We start from the raw sequence: 17,594 nt of genomic DNA, 5'->3' as shown, positions 1-17,594 counted from the left end.
GCCTGGGAGCACCTTGAGATCCCCCAGGAGGAGCTGGAGGACATGACTGAGGGGGGGAGGGTTGTATAGGATTGTTTCCGGTTTACAAATGTTTAAATCAAAGTAGGAGTCGCGACATATTAAATCAGTGCTTGTCTTTATAGCCACTGGTGGAAGAAGTATTCAGATCCTTTACTTAAGTTAAAGTACTAATACCACACTGTAAAAATGCTCTGTTACAAGTAAAAGTCCTGCATTAAAAATGTTACATAAGTAAAAGTCTCAGTATCATCAGGAGAGTGTAGTTAAAGTATTAAAAGTAAAGAACTCTCCTCCCATTGTAGAAAGAGTAAAGGATCCAACCAGCTGTGTGTTTAATGGTCTCATCATCTCAGCTGGACTTGTAGCCGTTATATTGTCGGCTAGTTTACTTTAGAATCAAACATCAGATTTATAAACTACATGTGTTCTGTGTGCAGAAATCTTAATGTGTAAAGTAACTAGTAACTAAAGCTGTAACAGATGAATGTAGTGGAGTAAAAAGTACAATATTTCTCTCTGAAATGTAGCGGAGTAGAAGTAGAAAGTGGCATGAAAAGAAAAGACTCGAGTAAAGTACAAGTACCTCAACATTTAGACTCAAGTACAGTGTAGTAAGTGTACGTAATTACATTCTACCACTGTTTACAGTTAAATAAAAATGATGATGGATCATATGCAGTAACAACATGGTTTGCAGGTTGCCTGTGCAGTATATCAGACGACTGACTGTAGAGACCTGTTACTTATGTAATACAGAGTGAGCTAGAAGAGGTTTTCTCTTGGGGACACGGTGCTGCTGAGGGTTGTGTGTTTTACTGTAGTTCCGGTTTGACATGCCAGGAGGTGTTGTGGCATCATATTACCAGTGACCGGAGGTTGCAAGAGAAAGCTGACCCTTAGAAACACTCGTGTGTTGCTGATGAAGAATGATGGTCCTCATCTTGGACTGGGATCAATACAAACTCCATCTGAGCCTTTTAAAAGTCCACTTCACTTTTAGATCTTATTAATCTGTGTTGTTCGGTGTTACTTATGGACACGGTCGGGGCAAGAAGGGGGGGCAAGGGATGGCAGCGCCCCCCAAGTCATTTGGCTAGAGTGCTGTCAATCTGACATTGATTTCCATTAAATCAGAGTACTGTCACTTGGCTGCCTGTTCTGCCAATCTTCCCAGCCCTTGTCACATGACCAATTAATGTTCCCTTGACAACTATCTTTTAAATTCTGTTACCATGGAACCAGCACTGGAATTTTTTTTTTTTTTTTTTTTTTTGAATGTGTCTGACTGAGCCTATGGAAAATGTTTATTGTATTGGGATAAACAATTTGTTTAAAATAAAAACAATTGAAGCTAATAATTACATTATGTAGTTCCTATCCTATCCAATATTTACCATATTTCTAAGCAGATTTTCTATGCTGTGTTGTGTTAAAATGCCCCTGCAATCGCCCCTGCTTATGGAACCTTACTGAGCCATGAGAACAATATACTAGGTATTAGAAAAGTAGATATCATAAAGTATACTTTATATTCAGTAAACAGATTGATGAGATATTAATAGTATAATATATAATAATAAACACTCGCATCAAGATAGAAATTGGCTTAAGTTGATCAGAATAACATTGTATTGATTTGCTGTGACCCATTCCTCTAAGGGGATGTTTCTCCACTCATATATATATATATATATATATATATATATATATATATATATATATATATATATATATATACTATTTAGGGTTTTCCTTTACTGGTACCCATGTGTATGTAATGTATACTCACTTTTCAAATAACACATATGTCCCCCAAGGCAAACCCAGGGAAGAAGATTGCCTTGTGTGGAGACTGGTAGAACATGGCTCCCTCCCAGATCATTCTACTGTCATCTTGAGCCACCTAGTGGCGCAGTGGTAGCTGTTTCATTTGGGATTTCCTAATTGAAAAGAAGAGCATTTATGTTTGAAAACAAAAGGCTAAAATTGAACATTTATACTACCTTTCTCACAGTAGTAAATAAAATAAATTATTTCACCAACTGTATAATTTGTAATCTATAATCTGAGGTTGAGGTTAAGGGTAAGGTTTGTTACAGCAGCAAGTTACAGGGACATACACACATATTCACTCACACATACAGAACATACAAGAAATGTACTAGAAATAATAAATAAGATTACAAAAATTTGATGAAATAAGATAAAAAATCAAAATGCCAGAACTACTGAAAAAAAATATACTTTGAGGAATGAAAAGGATGTACAAGTGTAGAATAAAATGTACAACCTACATACATATACGTATATATATATATATAACAAAATATATATTATATATGAAGTAAACTGTGTGCAAGTAGCATATTTGTGCAATTTAGATGGGGATACTCAAATGTTGATGAATAATCTAGAAATGACAGAATAAATCAAGGAATTGTACAAATGTGTTACTTCACAGGAATATAGCAAATATATTTTCAGATTTGTGTATGCATAAAAAAAAAAAAGCCTAGTTGGCTCTGTTCGGTCAGCGGTTCTGGGTTTTCTGCATCTGTGAAACAAAGCTGCAGGTTATGGTGGGGTTCTGGAGAGTTTTTTCAAGCCTAGAATTTCCGCCTCACTTGTTGCTACATCATGAGCAATGGCCAGTCGCTGATGCGTATCTTTGTCTACTCCTGCCAGATCCCAGTGGCTCCCCAGTGTGTGACCAGTGCCTCCCCCGGTACAGCGGCCCGCAGTGTGACAAGTGTAGCGCCGGCTTCTACAAAGCATCAGGGGTTTGTGCTCCATGTGACTGCAGTGGGAACGCAGACCCTCAGGACCCCGGCCAGCTCTGTCACCCCGACACCGGCCACTGCCTCCACTGCATCAACAACACCGCCGGGCCCCAGTGCCAGCTCTGTGCTCGGGGCTTCATAGGGGATGCCCGAGCACACAACTGCACCCGTCCGAGTAAGACCAAAGCAAAACATACTGTTTGGTTAAACATGTACATAATACTAGGCATGGGCCGGTTACCGGTTTCAAGGTATACCGCGGTTTGAAAAAGTCATGGTTTCAAAACCCCTAAAGTTTTCCGTAATATCGTTCCTGCGGTATGATCCCACCCTGCAACAAGCCATCTTATTAGCCAAAATTATTCAAATCACCTGTATAGGTTTACCATACCAAGTGTGCGTGTGTTTTGATACCAGTTACAATTTGCACTTTAGATTTTAATAGTTATAGGTTAATTTGTACAAAAATGTAAAAAATAAATAAATAAATAAATCATTAAAAATGTTTAATAAAATCCAAAATAATGCTTTTTTAGGAACAGGCATTTCCCCTCTCTACAGTTTGCTTAATAACATATAGATTTCATATATAATGAAAATGACGCAAAATGACGATTATTAATAGGTGTCTGAAATTTACTGCTCACTATAGAGCCATGTATTGAGTGTCTATTATATAGGGAGTAGACAGTAATAATAGGGAGTAGTGAATGAATGATTTGGGATCACTTAGTTTGAGAGAGGAAAGTTGGACAGTATTTCACATCTTCTTACATCATCTTCATGATAGACATACTCGCTGAAAATCAATACTTAAAAGCTTTTGATTGTAAAAATGAATACAAACACTAAGAATGTATTTTTGACACAAGGTGTCACTAGTTACTTTGGTTATACAGTACATCAACTAGTCTGTATCCTCAACGTTCCACTTGCGGGATTGCTCCGGTGCCGATGATGTCTTTTCACCGATGTCTGTCCCCTTCCTCTTTCTTTGTGTTGGCGTTCTAACCTCTGGTGGATTTGTGAGGACTATGGTTAACTGCTCCTCAGATCTCTGCAGGGTAAATCCAGACAGCTAGCTAGACTATCTGTCCAATCAGAGTTTTCTCTTGCACGTCTATTTTGCAGCGGCTCCATGTTTTTTTGCTCAGCGCCGCCTTAGACGTTTTAAGAAAATGCCAATAAACCAGAGCACGTTTTTCTCCCATCCCGGAATGCTGTGTGGACTCACCAGACCTTCCTCCGCAGCGCTGTGGAGGAAGGTCTGGCAATGCGAGACTATACATCAACAACCTGGCGTCTAACCAGAACACTGTTACTTCTTCAGTAGTCTCGCTTTAAAAACTAGAAAATATGCCATTTAAAATACATTTACAACACATACAAAAGGTGTGATTCATTTGCAATTAATCGCGAGTTAACTATGGACAATCATGCGATTAATCGCGATAAAATATTTTAATCGATTGACGGCCCTACTTTAAACCAATCACAACCGGCTCAGGCAGCGCTAAGCCCCGGATGCAGCGACGGAGATAGCAGAAGAGGAAGATAATGCCTACTAGTTCAGTAATTAAAGGCCTTCATTACATTGGCCTATTGGTTGTGATTAGGCATGGGCTGTTCACCGGTTTCAAGGTATACGTGGTTATTTAAAAAAAAAATAATCTTTTACCTTTATTTATCCAGGTAAGTTGATTGAGAACAATTTCTCATTTGCAACGACGACCTGTCACATTCACACAGTTCTACATTCATACCTGGAAGCTGCCCAGTACAACCACAGTCCGATCTGCTGGCCACTGAAGCGGTTGGAGGTTAAGGGCCTTGCTCAAGGGCACCTCAGTGGTGGTAATGAGGGAGGGACAGGCGCTGCTCTTTCACTTTTCCACACCCAGGTTTTGTCCTGCCGGTCTGGAGATTGAACCGATGACCTCCTGGTCCCAAGCTCGCTTCTTTAACCTCTAGGCCACCAATGCCCACTGTAGGTTTGAAAAAGTCACAATTTCAAAAAAAACATTTCAAAATAATACATTATAAACTTAGGAAGAAAAAAAGTCGGAGTCGGAGTGCTCAGAAGTTCAAAACTTTGGAAAAGGAACAAAAACTAGTCCAAGGCACTCTTCTTGTGAAAAAATGTAAAAGCCTTATTTAGATGGCTATTTCATATCGAAAACATACATTAAAAATGGAACTGGGCAGCGACCCACCTGTATCGGCACAAAGCAGCCTTCTATTTTTATACATACATTACACAATACATTTAAGCTGTAACTGCAGTACCGTGAAACCGTGAGATTTGTGCTGAAGGTTATCATACCGCTAGGAACTCATACCGGCCCATGCATAGTTCTGAATTCAACAAAGTTATAAAATAAAATCTGTGAATGATCACTAATGTTTTCAATGCTTCTCTCTCCTCAGCAACCCGGCTTTTCCCCATACCAGCAGATACAACTACGACAAAGGCCCCCGCATCGAGCACATCTTCCCCCTCCACGACCACGACCACCAGCACCAGCACCCCTCTGACCTCCGCCACGGCTTCCACGTCCGGCGGCAACACAAGCACGGCGCTCAGCACCGCCGCCACCACACAGGCGTTGTTGACCAGCCTGCGCAGCCCCACCGACAACACCACCGCGGCGCTGACCGAAGTGTCCTGGACGCAGTTCAACATCATCATCCTGGCCGTCATCATCCTGGTGGTGCTGCTGCTGCTGGGCTTCGTCGGAGGCGTGTACACCTACCGGGAGTACCAGAACCGCAAGCTCAACGCGCCCTTCTGGACCATTGAACTGAAAGAGGACAACATCAGCTTCAGCAGCTACCACGACAGCATCCCCAACGCGGACGTTTCAGGCTTGCTGGAGGACGAGGCCAACGAGGTGGCGCCTAACGGCCAGCTGGCACTCACCACGCAGGGCAACTGCTACAAGGCTTAGCGTTCCACCCATGCCCAAACTGGACACCTAGATTTACAGATGACACAAAGCTGCTGGAAGAAGAAAAAAAAAAACCCAATCCAAAGCTCCTTCATGTATGACTGCTTGTTGTTACCCCTGCTGGTCTGCGCCTCACAACACAGTGAGATCGAGCAGATGTGATCAAAGATATGGAAAAAGAGATGCAGAGTTTCCACTTGAAACGTTATCCCCTTTTTGATATGATTTTGTGTGGAATGGGCGAATCAGTGAAAAAAAAAGGTCCAAAGAAAAAAAAGTAGTAAAGTTGGAGTTGTGCCTGCAGAGGGCACAGTTGTGCTGATTAGTGAGGCACTTGGCATGGCGTAAGACGGGTGCAGAGCGTCCACCTGTTTGCCGAAACAACGATCCTGACTGGTTAGAGGACTTCCAGCCTAGCATTTCAGATATTTTTTAAATGGACTTCTGACTGTTTAAGTTATAACTGCATCACTTGGACAGTGATCTTAAACTGAGACAATGATTGTTATTTAAGGAATTCAGTTCTTATTTATTGGTTGACTTTTCATTTTGGGGAGAAATGCTGCACATGTATGGTGTGTTTATTCATGGTGTTTTTATCTTACGTGCTGTCGAATGGTAATTTGAATCAGCCGATTTGTTTTCATGTATAGTTTGTGTGTTTTTGGAGTGAATCATAAGGGAAGGTGAAGGGCGCTGGCACAAGGATTTTAATGACCTCATCTTTTGTTTATAGCTTCCTGTGTTTTGTTAAAGTGTGCCAGCTCACCTAAAGTATCTACGAGGAGTGTTTTCTTTTGAAGACAACTACCAGCTTCCATTTATAAACTCTCACCACTTGGCCCTACTGGGGGGTAGTGACTCATACCGGCTTCCTCGTTCCATCTACCCTGAAAACTGATCTGATCTTCGCAGCTAATGTGTTCTGTGATGCAGTCTCAGATGATAAGAGCGTTTAAAACATAAACCGAATTTTAGTATTACAACTGTTGTTATTGAGTGAAACCAGTCTGCACACAGTCAAAACTCCCTCAGCCTACTGGTCATTGTTATCACCGACAATCAAGTTGCATCAGCTAAAACGGCGAGTTGCTTTAAAATTGATGTACTTCGGAAGCTTCGCACCTGATCCCGGACACAGTTCCCATGTTTTGTGTTGTTCAGGCTACCATTGGTTGGGCGCACTTCATTTTACCACGGTGAATGAGTAAAGCTAATTATGGAACTAACTCCTCAGGTACTGGCTCTTTCCCTAATGTGATCACTGTAAATATAATTATTGTACAGATGAATGTGAATAGTAGCACTATTATTGTACAGGTAGAATACTGTGTGTACACTGTCACTCAACGAGCTCCCAGCATTTCACTCTTTGCAGTCAGCCCACAGCTTTTTGTATTTTTATTTCTTATTCTCAGTGGACTTTGCCATATACGCAGCTGCGGGACTAAAATGCACCAGCCGGAACTCGAAACAGAGAATACAATTATGTAAATAATACCCCAAAATCAGAGCTCAACTCTCAAATAAAAATGGGTTTAACTGTTGTCTTTGTGTTTCTCACATAAATGACTGCCACATTGTATAGATCCTCTGCAGAGATATTTGAAGACCTAAAAAAATACTCCGCTTGGAGTCTGATAACAAGATTTGCGTTTGGGCTTCAGGTTGACCAACCACCTGGCTGTCACTCGCTCTCCGTATGTTCCTGACGCTAACCTCACCTTTTTCTCTGATATCCTGCCTTTCATCTAACTGCAGTCTGCTTCATCCACATCCACAAACACACATTAATATTGCTGTTGTTGGCATGTTAATATTAAACTGCTGACAGGAAGGCCCTTTCTGTTTCCAAAGCGGTCTGAATTATCCAGCCACTTACGCAACTAATGCAACGGGGAATATTTGCTTATTTGACAGTTTTTTGGGGACTTGCCAAGATCCCATGTGAATTTGAGACGTGGACATTTTTTCTCTACATAATGCAAATTGATAACCTAGAAATGAGAATGCATTTTAATTACAATATATTAAACAAATTATCATTCATAAAGGTCCTGAGTCCAAGGTCGATTTAATTGATTGTGAGTAATGTAGCTAACATGGCCTTTTTTCAGGTATGAAGCCAATATAGTTATATTATAGTGTGAATTATATTTGTACATGATAATGTTTGTAAAATACTGCTACAATGCATTTATTATGATGATGCTCATGGCTGTCATTGTGGTTTGGATTGCATTACATTGAAGTTAAATTGACATTAGTCTAATGCATTTTTTTTGTGTTAAGATTATTTTGTTGGTCTTTTCTGCCTTTATGTGACAGGACAGCTAGGTGAGAAAGGGGAGAGAGAGAGGTGGGAGACATGCAGGAAATTGTCACAGGTCGGATTTGAACCCTTGACCTCTGCGTCGAGGCGTAAACCTCCAAGTATATGTGCGCCTGCTCTACCACTGAGGCAACCCGGCCAAAGTCTAATGCATTTTTTATTAAAGGTATAATATGTAGTAAGTATTACTTACTGTTTGTAGACACACAGCATTTAATCAGATCAAATAATTATTTGACTCTTGCAATTCACTACATATTCTCATATTCTCTATGGCTGCACAACCTGCACCATGTTATTAGCTGGGGGTTGCACACCCAGAAGGGGCCCAAAGGCTCTTTGTCAATGCCCATTTGCAAAGACTTGGCTGGGTCCTGGTCTGACTCAACCGCCCTGGGTAACTCTTTTTCTGTGTGATGATCTCACGGCCACACTGCTTCATAGTGAATGATGATGAATCATGCACAAGTTAAAGGAACTAATGGGATTACATTAAATTGGAATCGTATTTCATGTTACAAATTTGATTGATTGATTGATTGATTGATTGATTAACGTCCCACACAGACAGCAAAATATGAAAAGAGGGGAAAAAAGGCAGAGGGCAGTGTCTGTGCAGATATAGACACAACCACACACTTAATCAGAAAAGGGTTTATTACCACAAAAAGTTACACTTAGGTGGAATTTGCCTTGGTGAATGGTGCATACATAAACAAAAACATTGAACATTAATATAAAATAAACACTAAATACAGAAACAAATATAGGCTATACATACTATAACTGTTGCATGGGGGAGTGGGATTTTTTTGTAAAAATCCTTAGAAGCTTACAGTCAGTGTTTTTATTTAGTAACATTCTGCATTATAGGCTACTTTCAATTTCTTTCAGCTATACAGATAAATGCAACATTTTCACTTTGACAGATGGGAAGTTGACAGCCATTTGTCTAGAGTAGACTTATGAAGGAGAAGATATGCAGGCACGCAGGGGCAGATCAGTTCAAGGAGTCTGATATGATATTGGCTGATTACTTTCTTCATTAACAGAGTTCAAGCCAGTTCCACTGGTGTTGTGAGAGTGTTATTAGCCTATCTTTAGTGTTGGCTCTGCCCCTCCACCACTGGACCTCTTAAACTCTGTTACTGGAACAGTAAATGGATAGCCTATTAAGGTCATGTGGTGAATATGGAACAGTAAAACTTCTCCCATAAATTCATGTGTTGGGTGTGCATCTGCAGTCCGAGCCAAACTATTCACAACAATCTCGAGTGGGAGTATCGGAGCTATTTTTTTTTTTTTTTTTTTTTTTTTTTTTACAATATCCTATGTCACGCTAAAGATAAAACTGTTTTTCTCTCCGGAAAACTAAACATAGAAAGAGGAAGTTCGTAGGGACACTGGCGTACAGTGAAACTGGCTCCTTAGCAATGCGGTGCTTTTTAACGTGGGCGAGAGCACGCTGATATATGGAGATGTTGTATGCGAGCCGGCGGCGGATCCGCGAATGGGACATAGGCTGCATGGAGGAGGAAGACTGCTGCTGCTGCGGAGTAGGAGTAGGAGTAGGAGAAGGAGTGTCGGGATTACATCGGCAAAACACTTTATTCCATCTTCTCCGCCAGCAAGAGACACGACTACGGAGAATGGCCCAGTTTTTAACCGTGGCACTCCTACTGCTGGTTGCACTCGTTGTGGCTTTGCTAGTCACGGTTGTGCTGGGAGGGCGATGTCATCATCAGTCAGCGGACAGCCATGGCCAGGTAACCTTTACATACCGGGATGGTCCGTATAGCCCTTCGGCATAACGTTAGGCTATTGTTTGGAAATTGCTTACAGTCGGTGCCGTCCAATAATGAAGGTCTAACGTTTCTTAAACGCTTACTGGTCGATAGTCTTTAAATGAGCTGGTCTAACTTTAAATGAAAAATGGTAAATTGACGGTTAGTATATTTGGTTACACTTTACTCGAAGATATCTACATAAGATAGGGTGACCAGACGTCCCGATTTGACCGGGACAGTCCCGATTTTCAATTGTTTGTCCCGAGTCCCGACAAAAGCCTGTCGGGACGCTAAAATGTCCCGGTTTACACCAGGAGCAGCGTCAGCCGATTTTGCCGGGTCTTCAGCCCCGAATGCTTTGAGTGTAGCCCCAAATGTAACTTTGTCCAGTTTATTTTTCCGAGGCGAATAGAACGGGCAGCTACGTGCGGGGTCCGACCACGCTGTATTTGTTGATATCACCTAGCAACCGTCTCTCCGTGAGGAAAGCCGGGTGATGTTTTGGGAGGAATCCTAGCCAAATCAGTGTAATAGCCTACATTGATGCCATCAACACAAAGTTTAGGAGCGCAATACTACTGATTTAGTTTGAAGTTCCTGTGACGTGACGTTTCCAGTCTACGGTTCAGACTCAGACACACGGAGCTCTAACAGACCAGTGGGTCTCTTAGTGTCCACTCTCGCTGTAAACAGCTGTGCAGCTTCAGGTTTATGGATGCGCTCTGCTGTGGCCATGCTGCGGCAGATGTGTTGCGTTTGTGCCCCGTTTATTTCTGTAGTTTCCGTTTTCCACCTCCGATGTAGAGCAGCGTTCATTCTATTTGTCTCATTCAGAGACCAGAGACCCAAACGGGACTCTGTGTCAGTCAGGAGGTCTGAGATCTGCTGTATCAGCAGAGCAATCACGTAATGCACAGCAGACTATATGGTGCAGGTATAGATTAGTTTCTGAAATATAGTGACTTTATTCTTTATTCTTCTCTACTAACCTAACTTTATTTTTCTCAATGTCACGACTCATCGTCTCCTCCAAATCACAGATAACACATATACTGTATTTTGAAGGTGCACAAAGTTTTGGACATGAGCAGAAATCTTGCTCAAACACATCTGAAATATTACAGTCCAGGGGTCTATTATAAATTAAAATGAATTAATGTATCATTGAGGTGAATAATTGTCATATGCACATTTAAGGAGGTTACTTCCTCACCAAAAGACGCCAAACAGGAAGGAGGAGTAGCCTAAATGATGCCTAGGCTACAGATATTTGCAGGTTGCAGTATACATTGATTCAGAAAAAGGTAGAAATGTATGCATAAAAATTCACCAGAATGCAGGAAATGAAGTGGTTATGCTCAAAATTTACAATAAATAATTTTAATTCTTTTGGTGTTATTGGAATAAATAACACTTCAAAGAATCTTTTTTTAGAAAAAAATCAACATAAATCTCACACTAAACTGAAAAAGGCTGTTGCTGCATTTTTGTTAATTTTACAAGAAAAAACATTAGTATTAGATGATGAGCCTACGATCAAAATAATGAAGTTACTGTCTGTGGATATGTCTGACTTGGGCTGGCACATGTTCACGTTAAAAAGCGTGTGCGTGCACGAGCACTACGGTCACGTGCAAAGTGTCCCGGTTTTAGCTCCGGGAAATCTGGTCACCCTAACATAAGAGTGACTTGACACTGTCATGAACGTGTCATAAACGTGTATAAACAAGTCATACACGTTTATGACATAACGCTTCTTTTAGTTGTGTCATTCGGTTTTTGTCATGACAAGTTATGGTTATGGTTATGGTTATGGTTAGAGTTAGAGTTCATGTTTTTCATGACCATGTCAACTTTCTAAATAACCTCGTCAATTATTATTATTATTATTATTATTATTATTATTATATTATCATTTATTATGGGAGCCTAGAAGGGCCGTCCTTGCAATTAGATTTTTTTTTAATGATTTAAATTTAAATGTATCTCGATCACTAGTTAATTATTTTGTTATCTCGAGAAAACAAAATACAGTTTCCTCATATATTTTTTTTTTATCAGAGATAAGCCCAGATCCGGGCTTTGAAGGCAATTTGGCAGATTTCTGTCTTCAACTTCAACTTTATTTGTGTCCCCGAAGGGCGATTAGGTGTGCAGCAAGTAACACATACAAGACACATCAATATATACAAGTTCTACACACAGTCCAACTGGCACACAACCGTAACAGTACTAGGACAAACAAATACCAGTACAAGGTACATGGCTAGCAGGGTCACAGGGTAGGAAAAGGTGCCTATCAGCCTACAAAGTTGACACAGTGTAATCAATAATGACCATCGTCAACAACATCAGCATCCATTATATTACATCACCAACCCCTTTTATCCATATTTCTGACATCCTCAACACAGTCAACAGACTAGAATATATAATCAACCAAGGAATAAAGAAAGAAAAAAAAAAAAAAAAAAGGAAGAAATGAGGTAGCCATGAGTTCTTTACCATATATGTTTGGTGATTTTGTCATATACTTATAAAATCATGATTTCAGCAGAGCAAAACAATGTGGAAGTTACTACTGGTTAACACAGTCTGAATGGGCCACATTTCACTCACTATTTCATACTTTTTCCATTGTCTGACAACAGAAACAGAAAAATAGGCGAGTGAGAACAGCTTCATTTGGGAATTCGGTTGTGTTAAAAATACCATATATGGTGTGGCCTGGTTAGCTCAGTTGGTAGAGCAGGCGCACATATATATATATATCCTCGATGCAGCGGCCGCGGGTTTGACTCTTCCCTGCAGCCCTTTGCTGCATGTCATTCCCCCTCTCTCCCCTTTCATGTCTGTCCTGTGAAAATAAATGCCCCAAAAAATACTGTATGTGGACACAGAGTAGGAGAGAAGCAAATGTGAAGAGCTGACACTAGACAAGGTGCAAATACGAAGTGATGATGTCACGGATATGCTAATTAGCACATACTTTCATGTAGCGACATTTCAGGACTTTTCAGGCAGGCTTCTGCTACTTTCCATCGAAAGTAGGTGGCAACACTGACCAGTGTTTCCTTCAGGATTTTTTTTAGCAGTGGGGGCAGGTCTGTCCGATCACAACCCCCCTCCATTTCAGTATAAGGATGCCAGTGATAAAGGCGCTATACTACTAATTATGAATGTTATAGGAATCAACAGTGGTTAATATAGTTACTAAGTGAACTCAAAGCAGCGGTTATAAACTTACAGTGCACAATGAAATTAGCTGTAGCTGTTACCAATGTTACAAGTAGGCTACAGACAAATACGAGGTGGTTAAATACAGAGCACAGAAACTGAGATTCCCTTCACAATAACCTCCTACACTATATTATAAAAGTTAACTTTAACATAGAAACACTCAGAGCACACACAAAGTGTGATATAAACCGGCATTATCACATATAAGGGCGATTAGCTAAGTAGACTCTAACGAGAAAGGAAAATAAGGCTTTCAACTCTTGCCATAACTTTGATATAAATAGTTAAACTATACAGATATATTTGTCCTGCATGGTGTCACACAACAAACTCCACATGTACAATACTCACGTTTTCCTCACAAACGCACAAACCAGACAGAAGGTAGAAAAGGAATAAATAAATGTCTGCTGCCTCTCTGAACAGACATCAAAGCGCAGTATCGCCGTCCCCCTGGTGGACAGGCGGGATCATTTAAAACACAACCGCGACTACTGTACATCGTGCGTCTGCCCTATTTCTGATACCATGGCGGCAGAAATTTCGCCATGGCGGGCCGCCATTTTCAAATCAACATAGAGGAAACAGTTCTGATCTCAAAGCCCCATTCACGACATTTTCCCACAGTTTTGAGGGAACGTGTTGTTCAACCCTTGCTTGCTTGCCCACTAACTGGTCAGCTACCACTACAAATAGAATCTGATCCTGCAGGGAATCTGTGGTTATTTTATTAGAGAGACATAATGTAACATGGATAAACGTGAATACAACTTTAATACATTAACACATTTATTTTGCACGTCACCTCAAATTGATTTTAATTCATAGGCAATGGAGTGTTGCATGGATGACGTATTTGTGTAGGCCGACCCAGAAGTTAGCATCGCCAATGGTTCCATTGACAAAAAGCCAGTTTGCTTTAATTTTCTAGTATCATTACTGTTCATTATAACAAATGTTGCTAAGACTGTGTTTTTTTCCTTACAGCTGACGAAGCCACACGAGAGCCAAGCAGGTAAATATCTTGTTCTAATGAGATTAAAGGCTATGGTGAATACTGGCCAGGAAAGATACATCATACATCAATGATCAATGTGTTGAACCACACTTTAAATCTTTCTTGTAGTGTTCAGTGACGGACAGCAGCAACAGAAAGACGTGGAGAATCCAAGTGCCATGCTGACAGGTAAAACAGCCAGCGACTAGGCTTTTACTGTACTTTCCTAGAAGGGCACTAATGTTTGTTTCTCCACTGGGGTTGCACAGGATAAAAATGTACATGCTTATACGTACTCAATGCTTTTTAGAATAAGAAAAATAAGTAAAGTTGAACAATAAACACATCAGCAACCAGTTACAACACAACATAGATTGTAATAGTACAGATTACATATAGATTGTATATAGTAATACAGTATAACAATATAATTGTCTCTTTCAGTCAAATTTAAAAAGATTTATTCATGTTTTACTTTTTAAAGTTTTGAATGAATTCCAGGGTAATGTGACCCAGATAATGTATTAGCACAGGTACACAGTCTATGAAGTAAACAACGCCTCTTTATTATCATAAAACAGTTTTTCTAACTGTATCAAGTGCCAACAACTAACAATTGAAATAATAAAAAAATATATAGTCTGACAAATAATTATTTATTATTATAAATTATTATAATTATTATTTATCATTACAATTTGGCATATCTAAACAAAATCCTCAACTACCAATCAACAGCCATACCCTTTAGGACCTTAGCTAATTTTAGGAATTAATTGCCGTTAAACAAAGAAACTGCAATTATTCAAATTCTTTTACAATTAGACAATTATGTAATAGTTATTACAGGCCTATATGAACCTAGACAATATAATACTGTATTTTGGACTTTATGATCATTCTATAGAGACTGTGTTAGTTTGTCTCTCCTCTCAGTAGCACTTTTTGCTTTGCCTCAAAAGCACACCTGATGAGTGGCTAGAATGGTAGAACTAGAGAAACTAAAAAGTGGGAGAACTTTTAGGGTTGCACCCAACAATACTTGTTTTGCGTTCCATTTACCTCGGAACTCGTAAAGGCAGAGCTGGGAATGAAGTCACACCCGAGTTGAATGCGTTCCATTTACAAGTCGGATTTCTTATTGTTTTCATAAGCTCTAGCCAGGTTAGCCATTGCTAGCAATGCCAGTTTATAACAACGCATTACGCTGTTTTTTGTGAAAACAACTTAAGTGACAGTAAGTTGGACAGGACTTTGTGTACGACTGAATTAGTGAGACACAAATAAGACAGAAGTGCTTATAACTGTATGTTACTACAGCTTTCACAACTGTTAATGCATGAAGCAGCCATGTTGGAATTTAAGCTCGGGGTACTCTGTGGTTGCCCGAGTTCCGAGCTCAGAAATCCGAGATCAGGGGGCGTGTTTCCGACTTTGACCTCGGAAAATCCGACTTCAGAGTACAAATGGAACGCACTATTGGGTCCCTGATGACAAGTACTGAAAGTCACTGGTTTAGACAATTAGGTAAGATAGACTCACTGATATCAAGAAGTGTCTGCAGGTCTAACCGCCGGTTTCACAGATCCTGTGGTCCTCCTCTCTGACTGATGGCATGTTAATCAGTCAGAACATGCACTGTAGAGTTTGGTTGTAATACAAACGTGCACACTTTCCGCTTTTGATAGTAAATAGTTGCCTGCCTGTGCTTTAGCGTGTTCACAGCTTTACTTAAAGCAACACCAAAGATTTTTTTGTACCTTAAAATAATGTTTCCAAAATTGTTTCAGTGGTTCATCAACTCGTAACAGGGTGAACGGCACTGCTGCATTCGCCTTGCGGCCCTCTATCGGCTATAACCGCACTATGCAAGTTTGCCAGATCGGGTCGCGGATCTGTAATTCGAATGAGACATAATGGACACAATTCCACTTCCAACCTGTAGGGGGGTGAAGAGAAAAAGTGCTTTGGTGTTGCTTTAAACATGTGACACATTTCATGATACAGAAACCGAAATAGTCATAACCCTAATTTTCAACTTTCTGCTCTCCTTAGCTCCTAATGGCAACAACCTTGATGGGAAATATCTTAAATGGGAGAGTAACATTGGAAATGCCTTTTGTCATGGAGGTTTCAACTACTCTGATGGGAACCTTGTAGTGCCCAGGAAGGGCCTCTACAGTGTCTTCCTGCAGATCACCTATGAGAGCGAGATCCAGTGTCCAAGTGATGAGACTGAGCTGAGACTCACCAACAAGGTGTTCTATATCTCGGATGATTACAATGAGGATGTTACTCTCCTGTCATCAGTCGATACAGTGAGTTGCGAAATGGGACAGTGGAGTAAATCCACCTATACGAGCGGCTTGTTCTACCTGGTGGCTAACAGCAGACTACGCGTGAATTCAACATACCGTTATCTTATTAGTAAAAATGAATGGCAGGTGTTCTTCGGTGCTGTGCTGCTGCCTTAGTAACCTGGCTAGGCTATTTCCGTGGAATTCACTAATGCTTGAAATGTTTGAGTTTGCTACAATGTATCATCTCCGGTCTCTCTTTCTTCATCTGTTCTCAAATGTACTGTGAGCGACGGAGAGCGAGCTGTACCCTGCTGTTCGGCGAGGTAACAGTTAATAGGGGTCCACGCTCATTACACTAAACAGTTTGTATGCACTACCAAGCCCTATGTCCCGTAGATCTTCTGCTCATATTATGCTCATTTTCAGGTTCATAATTGTATTTAGAGGTTATATCAGAATAGGTTTACATTGTTTAATTTTCAAAAAACACCATATTTTTGTTGCTGGTGCTCCTCTTTTCACCCTGTGTGTTGAGCTCTCTGTTTTAGCTACAGAGTGAGACATCTCACTTCTGTTCCATCTTTGTTGGGAGTCGCACATGCACAGTACCTAGGTAAGGACTACTAGCCAGTCAGAAGTAGAGTATGAGGGCGTGCCCTGACAGTACCTAGGTAAGGACTACTAGCCAGTCAGAAGCAGAGTATGACGGTGTGCCCTGACAGTACCTAGGTAAGGACTACTAGCCAGTCAGAAGCAGAGTATGAGGGTGTGCCATGCTAGCAGCTAGGTGAGCATTATAACATGTTCCAAAGTGACCCACATTTGTCTCTGAAGTAAAGGCTGGACTACAATAGAGCTGTTTGGAGCAGTTTGTGTTTTCTGTTGGAGATGGGAAGTCCCTTTGGGGGGGACTTTGGGCTTTTTCACTTTGTAAACCTATAACATGCACAAAAAAAGATATATAACACAATAAAGGAAAGGGGAATTTGAGCACTTTAAGAGCTCGCACTGGACACTGCACTTCCTTTGGTCTTCAGCAGCACGCCTGCCAAGTGTGAAGTCGATCGGATGAACGGTTGTCGAGAAACCCAAAGGACAGACAGACAGACAGAGACTCCTTCCATTTTAGTTACTGTATGCTCATGAAAAGTCTAAACCCACTGATAAATATGCAACAGCAATCAGCAGT

General features: G+C 40.6%; 2 protein-coding genes across 2 annotated transcripts in view; both read left to right on the top strand.

Annotated features, from left to right (window-relative positions):
* The window catches only part of si:ch211-158d24.2 (multiple epidermal growth factor-like domains protein 9), a 54,128-nt gene extending 48,305 nt beyond the window's left edge, over positions 1-5,823 (top strand). Inside the window, exons 5-6 of the mRNA XM_028579347.1 lie at positions 2,707-2,976; positions 5,229-5,823. Of these exons, the coding sequence (XP_028435148.1) occupies positions 2,707-2,976; positions 5,229-5,749 (791 nt within the window). The 3' untranslated portion in view covers positions 5,750-5,823. The remainder of the gene's footprint in view (positions 1-2,706; positions 2,977-5,228) is intronic.
* Positions 5,824-9,255: 3,432 nt separating this feature from the next.
* LOC114555853 (tumor necrosis factor ligand superfamily member 15) lies at positions 9,256-16,883 on the top strand. Its single transcript, XM_028578589.1, has 4 exons — positions 9,256-9,847; positions 14,096-14,123; positions 14,235-14,294; positions 16,161-16,883. Exons 1-4 carry the CDS (start codon positions 9,554-9,556, stop codon positions 16,577-16,579), a joined length of 801 nt encoding a protein of 266 aa, XP_028434390.1. The 5' UTR covers positions 9,256-9,553; the 3' UTR covers positions 16,580-16,883.
* Positions 16,884-17,594: the final 711 nt, after the last annotated feature.

Source organism: Perca flavescens, chromosome 5 (genome assembly GCF_004354835.1).
Source record: "Perca flavescens isolate YP-PL-M2 chromosome 5, PFLA_1.0, whole genome shotgun sequence".
Classification (NCBI taxonomy): Eukaryota; Metazoa; Chordata; class Actinopteri; order Perciformes; family Percidae; genus Perca; species Perca flavescens.
Note: the sequence above shows the minus strand (reverse complement) of the source record. Positions and strands in the feature narration are given on the sequence as shown.